The 22,563-nt window shown below is 39.8% G+C and overlaps 1 protein-coding gene across 2 annotated transcripts in view; it reads left to right on the top strand.

Moving 5' to 3' along the window:
• The window catches only part of FOXK2 (forkhead box K2), a 56,715-nt gene that overhangs the window by 29,344 nt on the left and 4,808 nt on the right, over positions 1–22,563 (top strand). For both annotated transcript variants that reach the window (XM_058852089.1, XM_058852088.1), the window contains 5 exons: positions 14,629–14,823; positions 17,393–17,540; positions 17,984–18,130; positions 20,887–21,080; positions 21,874–22,049. In XM_058852089.1, the coding sequence (XP_058708072.1) occupies positions 14,629–14,823; positions 17,393–17,540; positions 17,984–18,130; positions 20,887–21,080; positions 21,874–22,049 (860 nt within the window). The remainder of the gene's footprint in view (positions 1–14,628; positions 14,824–17,392; positions 17,541–17,983; positions 18,131–20,886; positions 21,081–21,873; positions 22,050–22,563) is intronic.

Raw genomic sequence — 22,563 nt, forward strand, 5'->3', positions numbered from 1 at the left:
CTCCAGCAGAGCACCATTCCCACCCAGCTTGGCATCATCTGCAGGATGACTGAGGGTGCTCTCAGTCCCCTTGACCAGATCATGGATAAAGATGTTAAACACATCTAAACACTTCTAAAAAGGTCAGTGTGAAAGTGTCTCCTCTTGGAAGGTCTTAATCTTTGTGGTTCCTGAAGCTGTCTGCAGGGCAGCCTGGGCCAGGGACTGGCCACCCTTTCTGTGAGGATATTTTTTCCTCATATCCAGCATAAACTTCCCGAGCACAACTTGAGGCCATTTCCTCTTATCCTGTCCCTCACTCCCTGGGAGCAGAGCCTGACCCCCACCTGGCTGCACCCTTCTGTCAGAAGGTCCCCCTGAGCCTCCTGTTCTCCAGGGTGAGCCTGGAGCCCTCCTTATGCTGGCTCTGGCACCACTAGATCCCTTGTGGGCAGGTTCTCACACTAACCCTATTAAACCCTATAAGAACACTATTTTCATATAAAACATTGTTTTGGTGGCTTGGTTGGTTCTATCACTGAGGGGTTCAACAAGCAGAGGTGTTCCTGGCCACCCACTCCCCAGGCAGGAGAGATCCTTAATGCTTCTGCTCGTGGCTTCACAGTCACAGATGTGAGCTACAAACCTTGGAGTAAGAAAAACAAAGGAGACCACTGTGGACAATGGAGTTGGACTGGAAAAACAACAAAGCTGTGCTGGTGCTATTTTTAGTAGGTCCAAACTGTTTGTGTGGTTGATGGTTCTCGTTTTGCTCTTCACCACAGACAGATCTCCAGACACAGATATTTGATAAGCAGTTTCTGTAGTCTCTGTTAAACTTTGTGTTTTGTTTTCTGAATGGTGATGAAGAATTCGAGGTTTCTTGTTGTCTTTCAAGCTCTCTGTGAGGTGAAGGTGTGTCTTGTTACCTTTGCAGTTCTTGGGGAAAAGTCACTAATTCTGCTGGTACTTTCATAGAAACTGACTGGTGTTTTCTCAGGAGAGTGAGCAAAACTGAGTGAAAGATCTAATTTATAAATGAACTGATTAGTGCTCATAAGGCCTTCCTGATGTGATTCCTGGTGGTGATTAAAGGAGTGGTAGTTTAAAAATATCTAATGCATCTTTTTGACTCTGTAAAAAACATAACGAACAAACTTGTGCATTAAAGTTAACATTTAATGAGCAACTTGTAAAAAATGGTGATTTCTTATTTTGAGAAAGGATGTTGGAAAAACTACACTTTTATACAGACTGGTTTTAATCAACTGAGGTGTCTGTTATCTTAGTTTTTAGTTTTTCTGCCTTAAAGCCTTCATGTTGTTGTGTACTGGAGGGTGTACATATTACTAAAATGCTATAGGTAAGGCCATGATCATGCCCTCCAGAATTATTAAAATATCTCTTAGATTCATATTTTAGTTATCATCTCCATTTTTGCCTTGCTTTTCTTTAATAGTATTTAGAATATTAGTCTTTTACTTTTCTACATGGATATTTTTAAGTGTCTAGGTCACCTTAGGACACTAAGATTATAAAATAATTAGATGTATGAGTTAAAAACAAAGGAAATGGACTCCACATCTGTAGCAGTATTTGCTGCATCTTCAGTATTTATGGCAAGTTTAACTTTGGGGTCACCTTGGTTATGATGGGAAATGCCATTTTTTTGGTGGTGATTCTTATACTGACATAGGGATTGAAAAAAATACATATTTTCAGGATAAAAGTTTTTTGTCATTATTGTTAGAAGTGTAGTATAATGCCATTCACATACAGGAAGATAGGAAACACTTTCTGTAACTAGCACATCTTTCTGAAAATGGAAATCTTTCAACTATCAGTTGGTTCTTAAGTGTAAATGGAAACATGTTAATTTAAGTGCTGTGGAAATTAGTGTTTGCAGTTCTCTTTGTGCAGCAGCATATGCATTGAACTCATTTGCATTTCTTCAGCTTTGCCAGACAAGGAGATTCTGCAGTGGAATTTTGAAGTAATCCTATGACTGCTGAAATTGTTAAATATGCCATCCTGGGTTGGAATCTCACTACAAAAAAATTGTGAATTTGTAGCAATCAATATTTATGCATGACAGAAACGTAATTTTAACAGCAAATGGTATTCTGCTAGAGGGAAAATCCAGCTTACAGATGTGTGAGGAGTTTGTAATTAATAATTTGGAGGATTTTTTGTTCTATGACTGTTTTGACAGTTCCATTGAGGGAAGATGCTCAGTTGATAAACTTGGGAAACCCAACTTGACAAATGTCACTTTTCCAGGGAGGGGGAAAAGTAAGACACCTTGCTTTATCTATATCTCTGTGTAGGACAGCTTTGCAAGTTTCTGCTCATCCAGTGAAGTTTAATTGTTTGAGCAGTTTGGCAGGATCTTCCTCTGCCTAAGGACTTTTCTGGTGTTGATTGCAGCTCGCTTTTTTCAGCATTTCAATCATTTCATAAACTTAACTGCATGAATTTGTGTGCTTGAAGGAAGAGTCAGATCAATATTAATTTTTATTCTGGAAGTCTTTAGCTAATACTGTGTCAGTTACTACCAAAGTTGCTTTGGTTCTGGATTGTTTCACAGAATGACCTGAGGTTAAAGTGAGTGAAACAGTGTATTATCTACCAGCACCATTTTTTTCCTTTTAGATATTCTGGTTTTAGAAAATTCAATGGTCTGGAAGAGCTAAATCACAAAATGATAATAATAAAAAAAGGCTGGAATTTGAAGCTAAACCAAAAGAAGCTGCTCTCAAGACATGGTTTATTCTCAGAAAACGTCAGATTGGGTTTGGTTCACACAACCTAAGGAGATGTTTTTGTCATCTCCCTCCAGCCCACGTTCTTTGTTGTGTGGGATTGATCTGGTCATTGTGGATTCCAACCCTGGCTGCAGGAATGCAGTTAAAGTAAACCCAGGCTGAAGAGTGTACAGCTGTGTCCTTGATTTACATAGGACAAGAAATAAAAAGTGAAAATAGTACTTTCATCACTAAAACAGTTTGGTTATTGAAAAAAAAAAAAAAAAAGGAAACAGAAATAAAAGAGAAAAAAAAAAAAGTCTGGTTGTTTCTGGCCAGTGAAAGATTTTTCAATTTCATTCTGTTGGTGTAGGGCAGGGTAGGAGTATGGTTAATTAAAAGCAGCAGATATAACACAGATAAACAAAATGAAAGTGAGTTCTTCAGTGTCACCAGGGATAGGATGTGCCCTTGCTGTTGAACACCTCCAGGCATGCATTGCAGGGATGTTTTTGGGTGCTTCTGCACAGGACAAGTTACAGGAGTGAGTAACACTTGTAGTAAACCTGACAGCTGTTTGTCACCTGGAATGAGGAACTCCTTGGTACTAAAGAAAACAAATGAAGAATCCTTTCTCTCCACATACTTTTCAGTATTAAGATAGAAATTTTAGCTTTTTCTTCTTTATTTTTTTAATTACTTGAAATATTGCTTTAATTTTCCTCTTGTTCAGTAAGGGGGGAAAAGTCTTGCTTCTCACATACATAGGAAATGACTTTTGTGTCATTTAGCATCCTCAAACCCTTCAGTATTTAACTGTATAAGATTTTAATTAGAGTGTATGCATTCAATAAGCAGTTTTCATGCTATAATAGTAAAGTACTGATGAAATGAAAGTTCCTTTAGCTCTGTTTGGGAGAATGTGATACATGGCTGAAAATATATGTCTGTGTGTGGGGGGTACTTTTTGTGATGTAGGCTTCACAGCCACTACTTCTGTGCTTCTTAAACAGCTCCTCTTGTGCAACAAACTCTGATTGAGGTACTTCAGTCTAATTTAATGAGCTAATTTCCCTTTTCCTGAAGAGATGTCTCTCACCTGATGTTTTGCCTCTTAAAGTGGTTTTAGAAAAAGGAAGAACTGGGGGATGATCCAATGTTTTAAACAAAGATTGGGTGTTGGGAAAAATATGTTCTGTTCCCAACTCTGCTGCTCATTTGCCAAAACGACTTGGCCAAGTCACAAATCCTTTTAATCTGTTTTTGAAAATGGGAATAATACTTTATGGGCAGGCAGATGATGAAATTTCAGTGCTCTTTTCCAGCAGTTTTTATCAGGGAAGAGCTTTGCCTTGTCTTTTAAAACCAGTCCCATGGGTTTTGAAGGGGATTACTTGGTGTGCAGGGTGAACTCTCTAACTCCCTCCCTGCTCCCTGTTTTTGAAGACTGTCAGTGCTTTTTTTTTCCTTGTCCTTCAGGCTTTCTTAAATACACTGTTCCAATAGCACATGTGAATGCTGCTATCCCTAAACTTTGGTGTGTCTCAGAGTTCCAAACCCACTGGATCTCCCAAGCTGACCTGTGTGCAGAATGTCAGTGTTTTCTAGTGAAAGGGACAGCAGTGGCTTAGTTATAGTTAAGACCTTGAAAGTAGCACAGAAATCAGTTTTGGAAGCTTATCTTTCTGTATGGGTTGAAATCTCATGGTTAAAACAGGTGCATATTGTGAGTGTTGTCTTGTGTAATATAAAAACACAGCTTTTAAATTCAGGTCTCATTATATCTTTTTGAATCAAGATTAGACTATGAGGTGGTTTAAACTTAATAAAGCATCAGCAGACTTCTACATTTCAACTTGAGTAGTTTTCTGCTGAATCAGTATATATCACTGGAGATGCCAGTGGCTCCTGGAAGCAGGGAACTGGAGTTGTGCTGGCTGGGACCAGAGCTGGTGCAGGAGGCCAGGGAGAGCCTGCCCTGCTTGGGGCACAGAGCTGTCACATCCCATGAAACACCCCCGAGGTCGGGCTTTTATTGCAGAGAGCCTGGTAGGAACCTGTGCTTGAGGAATCTTGCTTTGTATTGTTCATTACTTTAGTAAATGTGTTTGGAGTGGGTTTCATTTTGCTCAGTGTTGGAGAGGTGTGAGTAGGAGCATGGGTGTGTGTCTGCACCTAAACTCTTTCAACCAGTGCAACACAGCCACCCCTACCCCTGATTCAAACCAATTTAGGCTTTTCCTTTCTGTGTCAAAGGCATCATGAAGCATGTGCCCATTTTCACTCACTCTGGATGACAAACATGGGCCCAAGTTGATGCTTGGAGACATTAATCCCTTGCCTCATGTGGCTCTGCTGTACCCTTTCCTTCTCTGTGCTGGTGCTTCAGTACATGACAATGATTGGCCTGTGTTCTCATGAAAACTTTTATTGAGTCTATTTTTTTTTTTTTATTCCTGGACAGATTTCTACTTGCGTGACTCTCTGACTGGTTAAATCATGTCTGTTGTTTTTATTTGCTTTTATCCTTCTGTACTTTCCTGCTGCCCCTAACACAGCCCACGATTTGAGAACTTGGCATGGTCTCAGAACAGCTCAGGAGGAGGAGGAGTGCTTCTTGAGGGATATTTTCCAATAACAACGTGCTTAGCTTCTTTACTTTGTGGCTTTTCAGACTTTTTGGTGTTTTAATTGGTTCTTGAGTGTGCACACAAGTGACAAAGGAACCTAAATTTATGTCACACTGTGGAGCAGTCAGTGCATAGAACATTTCTAGATGGTCTGCACATTCAGGAGAAAAGTTTTAAGAATTTGCAAATAGAAGGAAAATTGAAAAGTTGTTCAAACAAGCATTCTGGAGAGAATGCTTTATAAAAGCATGGTTTATAAAAAAAAACTCAATATAATACAAAATATAGATTTCTGTTAAGATGCCCAGCAATAACACACCACAGTGAAGCAAATATGGAATGGCTCTTGACCATCAGACATCTTTAGGTAGGCAACTGTGAAATTTAATTAATGCCCATAGCTGTGTGAGAGGAGGCTGAAAAACGCCTGTTCTTTGACCAGACAGGCAGATTTAGGGGGGAAATTAAACACTGCTGTCTACTCAAAGTTCGAGTTGGTAGGAAGCAGTTTTTGTCACTCTTCAATGGCCTGAGTTAGTCATGGATTTCTGTGTCAAATAAAGGGTTATGCTGCTCTTGGAAGCAGAGTTCTGCCTTGAAAAGCTCATCTAAAATAAACTTTGTTTCCTTGAATCAGGAATAATCATTGTGCAATCCTACCTCAGTGGGTAGCTGCTCTCTTGGTAACGATTAGGAAGTTTGGGCAGAATTTTGCAAGGGAATGCAGGTCTCTGATGAGGTAATAAGTGAAGGCTTTTGTTACTAAAGTAATGTATGAGTCACAAGTGCTTTTTTTATGATTATGCTTGCGTCAAAACACATCATGACAGCACTTGTTCACTGTACTCCTCCTACTGCTTTAATTGTAAGGAATGTGAGATGCCAGGAGCTGTCTGTTTGGCTCCCAGCAGTTCAGTTTGCTTTGCTGATAACTTTTATTTAACACTGATTGATATTATTATAACCTCAGTGTTTCCATATGAACTTTTGCACCCCCATGAGTACCCTGTGACTGAGACCGAGGTGTCAGGCACTTCTAAGCATCCAACTTTGTGGTAAAGGATGGAGTGGGTTGATTTTTGTCAGCTTTGGCTCAGCTGTGGTTGTAAATCCTGTGCTTTATGGCAAGTTTTGAAATGGCATTTACAATCATGGAGAAAGTTGGAGCTTGCATATTTATGGTTAAATGCAGTTATCTGGAAGGAAGAAAAAGATTATAATTGATGTCTGTTTTCCTGTTGCAAGTGTTTTGTTTGTGTTTTTTAAGCAGGAAGCTGTTGTGTTATATAGAGTGATGTATGTTGGCTTTATTGGGACTGTTTGCTATTTGGCAAAGGTAGAGACACTCAGGCTTTTGGACAAATTTTAAATTGTTTTTATAGTTCGGTAGGAAATGTAGAGATTGAGACCACACAACCTGGCTCTGCATACAGCTTTTGTGTACAGAGATGCTAAACACCCGAAAATGCAGTGTTTCCATAGGCGGAGTTTCTTTTGTATTCACAGGCTGGGGAGCCTCAAATTCCAGAGGCATTACATGAGCAGTTTTAATGAATTAGTGTCTGGTTTTCCTGCAGCAGATGTGACAAGCAGCTTTATAAGCTGCTTCCCATCGATCGCTGTTTTTCAGCTCTTTTGTGTCTTTCTTTTGCTCAGAGAAAAGCAGGGAAGAGCTCGGTTTCTACAGTAACTGCTGCCTACACTCCTGCCTGCAGGCCAAGTGCTTTCTCAGTCCTGCAGCCTGTGCAGGGCTACTGCATTGAAATTCTCTAGGTTTTGTTTGGGTTTCTGGGTTTGTTTTTTTCCTTCTTGCTGGTTTAAATATTTTGCCCTTTAAGAAAAGAGGAGAATGCAGTGAAAAAATGTGATTTTGAGATAGATAGTTTTAATTAACCGCAGCACATTGCCACGATTGTAAGATAACCTAAATGTTTTTTGCTGCTGATCCATAGCGGTGTTGTGTGGCTGGTATGGAAAGAAAAGAGATCCTGGCTACTGAAACAAGAACCTTTGAAAATCTGTGATACTTTGTGAACACACGTTTCTGTAGCGTAATAATGCAGGGGAGGAGTGAGATCAGCTTTAAGTTGTTAATAGAATCCTTTACGTTTGCAGCAAAATTTGCTGTAGTGGAACAACTCCAGTACAGTCTTTTCAGTCTAAACTCTTAAATAGGCTTTGAGAAAGTGCTGTGAACACAGGGTTAAAAATTCCCAGTTTGTCATGATGTCAGCTCTGTGAGTGGGAACAAGCTGAACACCATTTCAGATGGGGTCATGTGTTTATTACTCCATTTATATTTGCTGCTGGTGACTCAGGAACGTTCCTGTTGTCGTCATCAATATTCTGCTGTCATAGGATCATTTTTTGACGCAGGCTGGCTTGTTCCAGACCCTTCCTGTAAGGAATATCAACCAACAGCTTCACATACTTCTTATGCACTTGTTAAAACATGAGCAGGGAAGTCTGTAACCGAGGTTTCCCATGGGGGAACCAGTAATTTACAGCTAGATTGTATTTCCAGCCTTTGCTTACAATTTGCTACAAGTGTTTTATTGGCCAACTTGAATTAACATGAGGCTGCAGCAATATTTCATCACTTCTGATGCTGCATAGATCTTTGCTTTTGAATCTTAAGAAATCAGAGACTGGAGATAGATGGATCGGTGATCTTGCTCTTTAGGGTGTTTTCCATCCTGTTAGATGGCACTGTTTAAACAGCGATAACACACTTGGAAAAAATACCCAAATCTTTGTGAAAACAATGCCCATTGCTCAGAATAAAAAATCTAATTGCTGGTTTAAAAGTCTCCCAATGTTTTGTTCCTTATGGCATTAGAGGTCGAGCGTGCCTCGAGCCCTCCCAGTTTCTGTGTGGAGGACATGCTGTGCAAAGATTGATCTTTGGGCCACAGAAATCAATTGCAGAGGATACAGGGAATTAAGGGGAACACGTGTGAGGTCAGGATTCAGTCCCCAGAGGAAAAAGCTGCCACTCTTTAAAGGGCAATTGCTTTTTGGGTAACCTCTAGAAGTGTCCTGACTAGTAATGGCCAAGCATAATTGAATGTAAATTTATGGTAAATTAGCCACATCACAACTTATTTTCAAAGCAGGGAGGAGGAAGAGGAATCCATCCCACCACAATGGATGTGGACATGGCCCTGTAGGAAGTGCTGCCATGCTCTGGGTGCCATGGTTTCTCACAGGCTGTGGTCAGCTGCAAGCAGGAGGGCATCAAAAATGTCCTTTATAAAAATTCTACTAGAGGAGCCGGGCTTTTTGTTACATTAATATAAATTATTTTTTTTTCATCACCAGTCCCCCATCAATAGAGAAAACCAGATACTCCTATTGCCAACAATGGAGAAAGGTTTGCAAATGCTACATTAAAGGTAAAATCTCTGACAGGAGCACAGGGTGGCACCTCATGTAGGTTAACAAGCACCTACATGGACAAATTACCCATTAAGAAAGTTATCCCTGTTTAGGATTATAAGAAAATCATTATACTCTGACTAGTTTTATACTGGATGACTCTTTTTTCAGTGCATCCATAATAACTTTTTCTATAATCTCGGTGTTGGCACAGTGTTACAACAATACTTTTGTAATGTAATCCTAGAAAGGACTTTGTAAAACGAATATCTTGACAGTTATTTCTGTTTAAAAAGTCAAGACAATGCCCAGTGTAAAAAATTGCATGGTATTTTCTTAATAACCTTTACTTTATTAGTAATCATTTAGTGCTGGGAGTTTTCAGGAGGCTACTCAATATATATGACTATTTGGGTGGATTTCTTTTAATATTTTATTATTTCTATTGATATTATTTAATTAATTTTAATTAATTTTAATTAAAACTTTAATTATTTGTGTTAATATTTATTATTTTCTATTTTAATAATCTTTGTTATCAGTATGGAAGCCCAGACTTTGAACTCTTGGGTACTTTTAGATTATCTTGAAATAAAAGCAGCAGTTCAGTTTGTCTTCTTAATAAGTTTTAGGTTTGTTGATTCTTTTAGCTCTAAAGGTGACGACTCTGTTCCAGAAATGGACTGTGGTATTGACTTCCAGTTCAATTAAACACAGCTCAAAGTCTTAAAAATAAATTCTGGATGTGAATAATTCAGTATGCCTGCTCTTGGTGTTGGGCAGTCAGAAACCTTTTGGTAGAAAATTCAGACACTGAAATACGTAATCATACTTCAATTTGTTGAGCTTTTTTCAGTTCCATGTTATTTCTAGTTGTACTTTTTAAGACTCATCTTTTAGGTCTTGTTTATTTAAAAACCATTTAAAAACCACAGCCACATATTGTTTAATCTATAATTAATATCCTATTAATCCACTGTGATGGGATCAATAATAAATGAAGCAGCAAATGGAGAAAAGATGAAATTGGGGTCCTTGTGCTTTCAAAGTGAAATTTACCCATTAGCAGGAAGTCAATCAAATTGTGATTTCCAAGCACCACGTTCCAGTGGGCACTTGCTTGAATGGATTTGCTGCTGGAATGCTCAGGGCAGAGGGAGAGGCTTAAGGACCTTGATTTAAATTAATTTTTTTTCCTGGAGAATCCCAAGAGTGGGTCTTAGTGCAGCCTTGCCCTGCCTAAGGAGTGGCTGTAGAGAGCCTGGGGCCAGGCTGTGCCACCAGGCTCACAGTTTGGGCACAAGCAGCACAGTAGGAATTGCAGAATTTGTACCTGTATACATGAGAAAACTGTTCACTGCTTGAGAGTGTAATTAGAGGAAATGAGCTGCCCAACTCTGTGTTTGGAAAGCTTCAAAATTTGGAGAGACAAAGCCCTGAGCCACCTGATCTAACTTGGATGTTACCCTGCTTTGAGCAGCAGATTGGGCTGGACACTTTCAGAGGTGTCTTCCAAACTCAATTTCTCTTTAATTGTGTCTGAAAGATGTAAAACTCAATTTTTGCTTGACTTCTGAAATACAAGTATTTCAAAAGTGGGCCTGGGAGTGTGCACTGTAGGTGATAAAGTGTCAGTGTGCACATCTTCTCCCAGAGTATAAATAAATTAATTGGTTGTGAGAGTCATTTTTACTGGAGCAAGGGGAAAGTTTGGGAAGTAGATCACAAGTAGGTAGGGAAGAGGAATTAGAAAATGGATTCGTTTCGAATCTCCCTTCCATGGAAAGGAGACCATAGCTAGAAGTATGGTGATTTCCATGATTTTTTCTTAGTTCACTGATCAAAATAGCAGAAGGAAGTACAAATAGTATCATCTCAGGCTGCTGGGCTGTGAGAGAAAACTGAAGTGGAAAAGCTGTTTTTGGTGGAGCAGATGTTGATAATGACCTCTGCTTCTCTTTGTGGGGAGTTAACTCTGCCCGTGTTCACCTTGAAAGTGATTGAAGTCAAAAAAATCGACACAAGCAGTCTCCCAGATGCTGACTGGGTTCTTTTTTGAGTCTTGGCTTTTAAATGTGAAAAGTTGAAGCTGTCCTTGGTTCTCAGTAAATCAACAAGAGTTCAAAACCAGGCATCTTGTTATTCTTTTAGATCTGTTTAAATCTCAGGGGGTTTTTGAGTTAACAGGGGTTCAGTATCACAGTCAGTGTGAAGGAATTGAGCTGTGCAGTTGTTACTACCATGACTTCAGGGGTTATCACTGCTGAACCCTTATAATCTATTTGAATGTAAAATCTGGAGGTGCTGATAAAAGAACCTGCTGATCAAAGTGGCATGGCAGCTTCTGTCTGATTTTGGTCCTGGTTCTTAGAAGGCAATTAAACTGGAATAATTCAAAGGATATTGAGGCATTGGGTGTCACAGCAGGGTTTATGTACAGGGAAGAAATTGAATTCTTCTGCTGTGTTTTGGTTTCCCAGATAAAGACAGGATGAAATTCCTCCTTCCCAGTCAGATGGTATTTTCACACAGGCAGAACTACAAATGTATCATCAGCTTTTCCCTGAAGTATGGACAGAATTGCTGAGGGGAAGCGAGAAAATATTGGAAATACGGATGTGACAAAACCAGACTTTGCGCATTTTTTACCCTGAGACACTTCTCTGGCACCCTGCAAAGTTCCTAAACTGCAGAGGTCCTGCCTGGATCAGCATTGCTGTGTTTGGCTGGGAACTGCAGATATAGAAGAGTTGTCTACAGAATAGTTTGAGATGATCTGATGCTTGTCGTCTGTTTTCCAGTAGTTAACCCACAATGAGCCTTTTTTTTTTAATTTAAAGAGGAATAATTGGGGTAATGAGCTGCATTTTAGTTGTGACACCTCCTCTGTGTTCCCTGGGTTATGCAGTGGCTCTGTTGTGACATTCACCTGGACCTGTCATCAATAAATGTACAAAACTGCTTTATTTCTTTGGGATGTTTGTGTAAGTGGGTTGTCTAGATGAGCTTCTCTTCCAGCAGCCATCCTGTGGTATTGTGTAACTATTGTAAACTTTTGAACAGTGAGTAAAACCCAATTCAGCTTGTTGAGGACTAAATGTTTGATGAGGTCTCTCCCTGAGGGTGTTTCTGTGGTTTTTGTTTAGTTCATTGTATAACTAAAGAATATGCCAAAACCAACTTGATTCTGATCAAATTAGAACATGTTCTGTACTTTGATTTTGGATGTAAATATAATACATTTGCATAACTGCAATTTATTCAGGAATTCTGTTGGTTAGTATACACTCTTTATTCAGCTTTTGGGCTGAATTCCATCTATAAAAATATCCTATTAAAAAAAAACTGTTTGCAAATATGAATCAATCGACAGATGTGGTCTTTTGATAATATTCAGGTGTTATTGTTCTAACCAGAGAGGGATTTGTAAGTACATTATATTTTCTTTTACTTACACACACCTTTCAGACTCAGCATGGGAAATGTAAACTGCACTGGGGATGCCTCTGGGTTTTCATGTCTGTCAGTTCCAAGTTTGTTTGACACAGGTTTGTGTAGAACTCTGGAGTCCCCCTGGTTGGTGAAAGCTCCTGTGTTTAGGGCTGCTTTTTGGGGTGTTTTTTCCCAACCTTGCTGAAGATTTGAGAGCCCCATGGCTGTGCTGCCGCCTTGTTTGCGGAGAAGCCCGCGGGGAGGTGATGAATTCAGGGCTGCAGTAGGGTAAGAAGGGAGATCTTTTAATACATGTATGCCTGTATGGAATATCAAAGGAACTGCTGAGTATTCCTTTCCTGCCTTTCCATCTTCCTGGTACTTGTGTTTAAAGTTGTGGAGATGTGCCTCTTCCCCATCCTCACCCTGGTGTGGCACGGGAGGACTCCGGTTCCTCAGTGCTGTGCACTGGGGTGGTTCTTTACCAGGCAATAAGGACTCTAACCAAGGAATTAGCACCTAAAGCCATGTCCAATTATTCCCATGTTTTTCTTGAGTTGAAATAAATTTGGTCTTAAAATCATTTAAGGTAAATTTACAGGTATGGAATAGCTTTGTGAAATGCATAGGCAAGGTGACTAAAATTTTCATCTCTGTCAGTGTCAAACAGATGTTGTTGTTCACTTTTTCACAGGGATTTTTACTTAATCTTTGGCTGTCTTTGCATGCACTTGAGTGTTGTTCTTTATTGCTGCTTAAAGAAATGCTTGGAAAATAGTTTTATTAGCAAGACTCTTTTCTGTTGTCACTAAAAAGACACAAGCACAGAATACTTTCTACTGGAAAAAGTGAATAAATGAGTTGCTACTGAATATATTAAAAAAACCCAACCCAGAAATTGGTCCATTTAACTTCCTTTGCTGAAATGCCTGTGCAGTTTTTTGGCATAGATTCTGTTCCTAATTTAGTACATTGAGCATGTTTCAGAAATAGGTCGTCTGTTAAATGCGGACACGGTCCGTACTCAGAAATAAGACAGAGAGAAAAGGAAGGTCACTGTCAATTCTTTCTCTTTTTCCTGATCCTTGAGTGTGGATTGTAGGGTAAAAGAACCACTGTGGTGCATGTGGCAAGGGACCTGGTGAAAATCAAATGCTGCCTTTGTTCTATAAACATCCTTAGATTCATTTTAAGATATGAAAGCCAAAACACATGAGAGTTCATTTCTAAGGCTACTCCGCAGCTGAGCATTCCTGCCAATTCTTACATCACTTTTATGTTTAATATATTTTTCCAGAGAAATGATCACTTTTATTTACAGTCTGTGTTTTGCATTCATAGCTCATTTCTTACCCCTTGTTCCAGCCTGTGCCTCTTTCCTTTCTGTATAAAACTTGATGTGCCTAGAAGCACTTAAAAGCAAAACAAACTCAAACCCCAACATTTTGTGAGGTTTGTTTCTGGGTATAGTGTCGTTGGAAAGTCCTTTTCATCATGTGGGAGGTGTGTAAATGTCATCCTGTGTTTAGTGCTCAGTGTAGTCTAACAACTTAAGGATGAGGAGGCAGTAAAGTTATTTGAACTGTATTTTTATAGATGCTTTTGTTGAGACAAAATTTAGTTTCTTATTTGCTCAAGATTGAGCAAATTTATTTACTGAGAAGTTAGAAACAAGCGTGTCCTGTTTAATTGAGTTCAATTCTAAATGCTGTGCACAGGGATGTAGAAAGGGGATTATCCTAAGGTACATTCATTGTATTTTATTTTTCAAATTTTAAACAGTTCCACATTGTTAATTTATTGTTTGTCATTAAATTTAGGTATGTAATCCTTGGTAATACATGAAAATAGGCAGTTTACTGAAATAGGGTCTTAAATTCAGCTCTGAAAAAGGTATTTGAATGTAGGAGTGAAGTAGCAGTATACTCTGTAAATGAGCAGAATTAGAATTGGTGTATGTTTAGTTAAATAGGTATTTTAAGAGGAAAGAACCCAAATCTCTTAGACCAGTCTATGAAACTGGTTAGACCTCAAATTGGCCAATGTTTATGCTTCTGATTAATTCTGCTATCATGGACCAACTTGTTCATTTGCTGAAACCATTCCTTGGCATCATAAAATAATGAGTTTTTGTTTTTAAAATAGCTCTGCTTTGGGGCTACTGCAAGATCAGGATGAACCTCAAGAAATTTAGAGACAATAAAACTGCCCGTGTTAGAAAGAATTGCATTTACTTGTATTCCTCTGCAAATGTCAGTTGTTTATTTGGGGATCTTTTTCTGCTCACATTGATCTCCCTGTATGATCTGTAAAATGAAGATGGTCATGGGTAATTACATAAATACTGTAGCTTATAAATTCTAAATGGGCTTAGGTGATAACATGCAAGTTATTCAGAAAGTCTTACATTCTGTAAACAAGTGGCTCATATATTTGTTTGTTTGTTTGTTTGTTTTATTTTTCAGCTGTACTTTCAGGTTTCCCAGCACAAACATCAAGATAACATTCACAGCTCTGTCCAATGAAAAGAGAGAAAAACAGGAGGCCCCGGAGTCCCCAGTGAAGCCTGTGCAACCCCAGATCTCTCCCTTAACAATAAACATTCCAGACAACATGGCTCACCTGATCAGCCCTCTCCCTTCTCCCACAGGAACTATCAGGTATTTAAACCCTGCAGGTGGGATCAGGGCCACGTAGAGTCAGGCTCAGCACAACTTTCTCATTCTGTATTTTGCTTTTGAAGTCAAAATTCGGCTGAAGCTCAGCCTTACCTGCCTCAAGAAACCACCTTTCTGCTGGCAAAATTGCACGAACAGTCTGTGATATTCTGGTTTAACATATTCAATGTGTAACAGTCTGCTGAGGAACCTGGCATTCTTCTTGCATTCCAACAATTTAAATTGCTTTTTGCTCTTGCATGCTTATTGCAGCTCTTCAAAGGAGACAATTTTAAATTACACCATTTTAAAATGTCCTGATTTGCCACTGTTCTCCTGAAGTTTATCATCAGGAAAAATGATGGTTTGGGTTATTATTGGTATGGAAAACAGACTTTTCCTTGCCCTGCTGCTTCTTTGGTAATTGCAGCCCTTGTCCCACCAGTTAATTGTGACCAAACACAATTAAACACAAGCAACCCATCCTCACAAAAAGGTAAAATTACTTCATGGATGGAATTTTTCAAAACATTGGAAAGATCAGGAGCAAAACTTCCAAGTCAAGGCACTGCAAGCTGTTTCAGTCATGTACGTGGCTTTGAAAGCTTTTTTGTCCCCTCTCACTTCCTGGGTCTTCACTTGAGCAAAGAACTGCCTGTGCTTGCTTTTTAAAAAGGTACAACTTGTTAATGAGATTTGAATGGAAGCATAATTGACTTCTTGCATGCTTGCCAAGCTCTTGGTCTCTATGTGGGAGTGTTTAATGACACCTGCCTAAATGATGGAAGCTGAGAGAAAAGATATCTAGACTAGTCTGGTTTGCTTTCTTATAAGAATTCAGAGAAAACACATCTTGCCAATGACAGAGCAGCTCACAAATATTTCAGATAATATCCCATCTATCACCACTGTCTTTGCCTTGCTATGAATTTTGTAATTCTCTTCAGGGCTTTCATGCACCTGTTGAGCAGTTTATTACAGGGAAAAAAAAAAAAGAAAAAAAAAAGAGATGACAGTTTTGAATCTATTTTGAGAGCAAAGCCTGACAGTTTCTCTGCAAATCATCCTGTTTTGTAGAAGACTTGTAAACTTGCTTTGATTATACCATATGTGTCGCTTTGTCAATATATGCTGAAGTGAGCAGAGCAGAGGGATGTTGTCAGCTGATACGTGAAAACACAGAGCTGGAGTGACCTATATCTAAAAAAAATAAATTAGCTACACATTTTGGCTATAGCCAAGGATTCTTCTGTACAGCACTTAAGAAATGCCATCTCTCTCTTACAGTAAGTATATCACTAATAACAAATCATTGGATTTATTGGGAAGTGAAGCTTTCATACTTTCAATATATATTGCCCAATCTATAGTGTTTGCCTCCTTCTGTACATTAAAAAGGAGGTAGGAAAAAAACTTGAGGGCCCAGGCAGACAAACAAACCTTGACAGATGAAAATAGTTAAAGCTTTAGTGTATAGATCTAAATAACATTGTCTAGATTCATATGTTGTTGATGTTTTGAACCATAGATTCAAAGATTAAAGATTATTTTTAGAGCTAAGGCTGGTTCTGGGGGCACAGCAGGTGCTGCAGCTATTGAGATTTCTAGTTCTTTGAAATGTCTGAGAGCTGCCTTGAAATCACCTGCAGTATGAATTACAGAGAGTGTGTGTCCTTGTAAGAGAGCTGCCAAAATTATTTTGGGGAAGGGGATGGACCTCACCTGCTGATTTTCTTTGCCCTTGGCTAAAAAGAAATCTTAGAAGAAAATTGTCATCATGCAGCTGCAGTTCCTGTGGACTCTGCAAGGCAGGGGACTGCTGGTAGAAAGATGTTCCAGTGGAATTATATACAGTTTTATTTGTTTTTCTGTGATGGATGGCAAAATGTGAAGTGTTAGGAGATACTTGTTTAGTGTTTGGCACCTTCTCTTTTGAGCAGTGTATCTGCTCTGTTGGCCTAATACTGCATTAAATCAGCTGAGTCAGTGCTGATGCATCTCATTTATAGGTAATTTTATTATTTTTATACACATACCTATGTGTAAGTATGTGCACACACCTGTAAACAATTAAAATAATACTGGTTTTGATTTAAATGAGAATCAAACCTTTTTTTATCTCACTGCTTGCTATATTTTCCCAAATGTGCAGAAACACTACACAGGAGAGATGATTTTTTGGGGGCAGACTGAACACAAGCATATGGCAGAAATTCCATGCAGGATGTGTGTCTCATTTCCAACGAGTGTCTGAATCTGTGGTTGCTGATGCAGTTTAGGTGGACTTAAGGTGGCAAATCTTACACAAATACATCACAGCCTGATCAATCAGCTGATCCTTGCTGGCTTGAGGAGGAAAGCCTGAGCAAGGTTTCTTCCTGCAGTGGTTGTGATTCCATGGCTGGGTTAGCAAGGCGTGGAAGGTGGTTTGGAATGGAAGCCCTGACAGCCCTTTAGCTGCAGCCTCACAGCTCTGGTAGTGGCTTTGCTGCAGTAAAAGCTTTTTGATGAGACATAATGTGGTGATATACTGTATAACAAAATAGTAGGATCTTCTTTTTATGCTCTACAGTGCTGCAAATTCCTGCCCATCGAGCCCCCGCGGCGCAGGCTCTTCAGGGTACAAAATGAGTCGTGGAATAGCATCTGACCTACATTTGATGGCTGACAATTCACAGTCAGAAAACGACAAGGAAGCTTCGGGGGGAGACAGCCCAAAGGTAAACACAGCTTGAAACCAATCCCAGAAATTACACCTGAACTGAATGGAACACTTGGGATGTTTTGTTTGCTAAGTTGTAAGCACTGAGTGGTAATTTTACATGCCAGGCTTTAAAAACAATGTGTAGGGTTTTGTGATCAGATGTGAGATTGATTGATTGACCCCATCCCCTTTGGGGGAGGGGCTGTGTGCAGTCTCAGTTATAGATCTGTTTGGAGGCTATTGAAAATTCTTTCCTGTTACACATATCTGCAAAATTTATGTTTTCCTAAAATTGCTAATCAGAAGAACAAAGCCTTCTTAGTTTCTTTTCTGCCTCAAGATTTTGATCATCCAAAAATGCCCTGAGTCAAGTTAATGATGTTTTATGAGTTTTGATCTAGTAAACAGTGTGTATCTCTTCAAAGTTTGTTGATGCAGACTTTTTTTGTTTTTGTCCAGGATGACTCTAAGCCACCCTACTCCTATGCACAGTTAATAGTCCAAGCAATTACAATGGCCCCGGATAAGCAGCTTACACTAAATGGAATTTATACGCACATAACTAAAAATTATCCCTACTACAGGACAGCAGACAAGGGCTGGCAGGTAATTTTGATTTCTGGAATGTTTTTTTTTCTTACATGTGAGCAATAGTGGCAGCTGTAAATGGTCATGAGCAGGCAGTTGGTAAGCCTTGGAACCCTTCAGAAATAGAATTTGTTGAATGAGTGTGTTGTCTTTCTTCTGGTTGTAAGTTTTCTGATAAAGTAGGCAATTTTCATTAGTCTGTATTTGAAATACTGCTTTATTGATGGAATGGTGTTCTCTAAACCTCTAGTAGGGATGCAGACACATTTTGGGGAAAGCAAAGTGCGTTTGGCACTGCATTTGAATCCTGTATGCTATCTAGGAACAATGTCACGTTCTGTAACTTACAGTTGTGTAAATATCCATGTTGCTATCTTGAGACAAAATTGAGATATTCAATGCTCCAAGTTCAGTTCTGTTTGAAAACAGTGATCTTGCCCTTGCAGCAGGTGAAGGAACAAGTGTGTTATCTGTCATTATCTCACCCTGGCTCATGCACTTTTCATGAACTTGCCCATTCCTGTACAGAATTGGACCAAACCTTTCAACTGCAGAATTAATTTCTGCTTTCTTCTCATTTTCACAAGACCTGCCTCATCTTTTGCCAGGATGACTAACAGAGTACAAATCAGTCTGGCAGAGCCTTCCCAGACACACATGAGGGCTGTGTGCCTTTGGTGCTGTTCTGGGTGTCTGGGGGTCCAGGAGCAGAGTGTGCAGGGTCTGGAATGCCTGGAGCCCACGGTGCAGTGTGAGCTGTCTGCTCACTCTGCAGGTATTGTCAAGGAGATCAAACTGAGAGACACTGGGTGAGGGGAAAGTGAGGAAGTGTTAACATTGGCTGCACAAGTGGAAGAGTGAAGAATACCAGCCTTCCCTGTAGAGGAAGAGATTTTTAAATATTAATCACGTACTTATTTGTCTTATGGCCTAAATGAAAGCTGGCTCACTCTCCCAAGGTTAGTGGGGAACGTAGCAGTTCCTGGCTGTTTGCTAAGGGTTTGGTTAGTCAAGGACTTGGCTGTTGTGACTGGGAAGTCTCTTTTGTTTCCCTTTCCCACATAACAGTGCAGTATCCTGGCTGCAGTCATGTTGTTTTAGCAACAAGACTCTGTTTATAAAATGTTGATGTGTGTTTTGCTTCCTATTTTGCAGTACCTTGAGTATCTGTGTAGATGATGTTGCTTTGTGAGCATCACGAACCCAACACACACACACACACACACAGAGTTATGCTGAGGTAAAGAGCTCTGCCATAGAACAGGGTGTGAATTTGGGGGTGTAATGCTTCCTAAAGCCAAGGTGATAGGCACAGCAGACACTGTGTTCTGGAGTCATTAATCAGCAGCTATTCATGGAAACAATTGGAAAAGCTGAAAATCAGATGCTGCTCAGTCACTGCTCTGCCAGCTTCTACACATTAGGAGTTGGATTGGAGCTCGTGTGACTTAGGATAGCTGTTTCAAATCATATTGAAGGCTATATATGCACATTTTATTCAAAACATGGAGTACAAACACATGTAGAGTGTCCCAGTCCCATACCTTAAGAAACAGAGGTATTTATATCTTTAGAATACAATGGTCTCATTTTGATGAGCATTTAGAGACTCCTCTCTGTGAATTTGTTTTAGCAGGTACTTTTGGATCTACTCCTTTATTCTAGCATATGGAGGAATAAATACAATTTATAAATATGTTCTTGGCATCTTTCTAGTTATGTTTCCATTTTTGGCAGGGAAAAAGCCATCTCCGGTTTCATCAGTTTGCATTCAAGAAATCATATGTGGTTATCACTGCTTTAAGTTTTCCAAACTTACCATCAGGGTCATGAACTCATATATTTGAGCAAGTTTTACATTCCCTTCACAAAATTTTGAGAGCTTTTGTTAACATAAAGCTTTTTCCCATTTACCTCTGTTCCCCCACAAGTGTTTCAGGGTGAATCCTTAGCATCAGTCTCTTCTTGTTCAGTGATAATATTGAGAGAGATTTGGGGGTTTATCTATGTTAAAAAATGAAAGAAAAGAAAATGAAAAGAAATTCTGTGTGCAAGGCCAAGCACAGATAGAGCCACTTGAGGGTGTCAGCAGTTCTGTGCATTGCTCTGGTGGAGGAGTGGGGGAATGTTGCAGCAAATTGAGGATGTGGGAATGTGCAAAGGGACCGTGGTGACAAAGATGTGGAAGAGCTGGTTCAGGACCTGCTGCCACTTGGTTTTAATTGACACATTAAATTCTTGGCTTTGTTATGGAGACAAACTGGACTGTGGGTGAATTCACAACAATCCAGCTGCCTTTGGAATTTGTGTATTTTAGCCTTTTCTTTCTGAACTGTGGAACAGAATTACCACATAGGATCAGAATCAGTATATGCTGTGTTCTGCTGGCCCTCCTGGGAGGAGCTGGGACACCTGGGGAAGGGTGGTGTACAAGCACTGATCATTTTTAGTTTTGTTTTTAACACTGCATTCTGCACAAGTATTTGTAGTGTTCTAAACATTGGTTTCAATCACCATGTTTCTCATGAGAGAATGAAATAAATGGGATTCCTGTTATTTCCAATTAGCATACTGGGTTTTTAATTGTTGGGAAAGATTTGACAAATGCAAGTCCTTTCAGGTTGATGGCACTGCTTGGTAGTGCTCTGAGTTCTGTTAAATTAAGCAATTAAAGAGCTGAACCCCGAGTCTCCTATAGTACAAACTGCTGCAGTAGGCCACATTCTGACTTGGAAAAGTTATATGAATTCTACATATTTTTTTATGTTCCATAGAATTCAATACGTCACAATCTCTCTCTGAATCGTTATTTCATCAAAGTACCACGTTCCCAGGAAGAACCAGGCAAAGGCTCATTCTGGAGGATAGACCCTGCCTCTGAAAGCAAATTAATAGAGCAGGCTTTTAGGAAAAGGCGGCCTAGGGGAGTACCTTGCTTTAGAACCCCTCTGGGACCACTCTCTTCTAGGTAAGGAAAACCAGATCAACAAAAAGACTATGGCTGTTGTTTAATCTTCAGGCTGCTACAGACTTGATAGCTTCGGATACACTCACAAGTTTAGTAATTTAATTTCATCCAGACTCAGTGTTTGAATTCTGTGTGTTTCATTAGGAGGCTGCCCCATACACCAGGCTTGTGTTTATTGCTTGTTTCTAGCAGTAAAGAACTCGGTTACAATAACTAACTATCAGATTGTTAATGTATGCAAGCCTTGCTTTACCTTTGATGGGTTTTGCAGAATTATAATTTTAATTTCTAACTGCCATCTACTGGATTTTAAAAATGTTTACAAAGAAAATTCTCAGATACTGGCTACCATTTTATTGACCTTAGAGATGACCATTGTGTATTCAGTTTGATAATGTTCGAGCAGAATTTGTGATGGGGAAATACCTGGGTTTAAATTATTCCCTCTGTAAAGTAATGGCCTTTCTGCTGGTGCAGATCTTTTTCTACTTGCCTTGTAGCCTCAGATTTGCTCATTGTTCTTCTCCACCAGAAGAAATGTTCATGTTTCACAGATTTAGAGTCTCCCTAAGAAGGCATCCAGCCACTTCTTCTCCGTTAACTCTACCTGGAGTTTGCTTTTAAATTCTGTCCCTGTTTAACAGAAGCTTTTTAAAAGATCCAGAGCTCTGGGTTGTAGCTGTGCCCTCCCCTGCTGCTGGCAGTGTGTTTCGGTCTCATTAGAGGAAGGTCATGGGCTTTCACAGTTCAGAAGTTAAAACACATCAGCTGCTGCTTTCATTTCTAACCACAGAAGTGCCCCAGCTTCTCCTAATCACTCTGGAGTGTTGTCTGCACACTCCAGTGGCGTCCAGACCCCCGAGAGCCTGTCCAGGGAAGGGTCTCCTGTCCCGATGGAACCTGAGCCCAGCGCCATCCAGCCAAAACTCGCCGTCATACAAGAAGCGCGATTTGCACAGAGTGCCCCAGGTGAGGAGCCCTGAGCTCGGCACTGGGGCCGGGGGGCTGACACCAAAATATTGCCAAGACCTGATATGTGCACCACAAATGAGTGTGCATTTCACCTGCTGAGATTCAGAGCAGATCTGTGAGGAACTCAGAAACAGGCAGGGAGGGTCTGTTTGAACACACGGGGCTGTTGTTACCTGGGGCTGCTCCAGAACCTTGGGTCGTGTTGTCACTGAGGAGAGGCTGTGCCTCTGTCCTGTGTAGGACTTTGCTGTCTTGTAACAGTTCTCTTGGAAAAAAACCCAAAATGTAAGGTTGTGTGTGTTACAGAAATAAGGAAATGCCTTTCACACATCTGTGGTCATGTCATTCTTCCAGAGTTGAGAGGGGATGAAAGAATTGGAAGGATAAAGAGAGATAAGAAATTTCCTGTTTAAAACAAAAAAACAATAAGGCATTGATGGGCTAAGGATGTGTTTATTTAATTACTTTTGATACACATTTGCCATTCAGTTTCTTGGTGGTGGTGCCCACT

The sequence above is a fragment of the Poecile atricapillus genome, chromosome 17 (genome assembly GCF_030490865.1).
Source record: "Poecile atricapillus isolate bPoeAtr1 chromosome 17, bPoeAtr1.hap1, whole genome shotgun sequence".
Classification (NCBI taxonomy): domain Eukaryota; kingdom Metazoa; phylum Chordata; class Aves; order Passeriformes; family Paridae; genus Poecile; species Poecile atricapillus.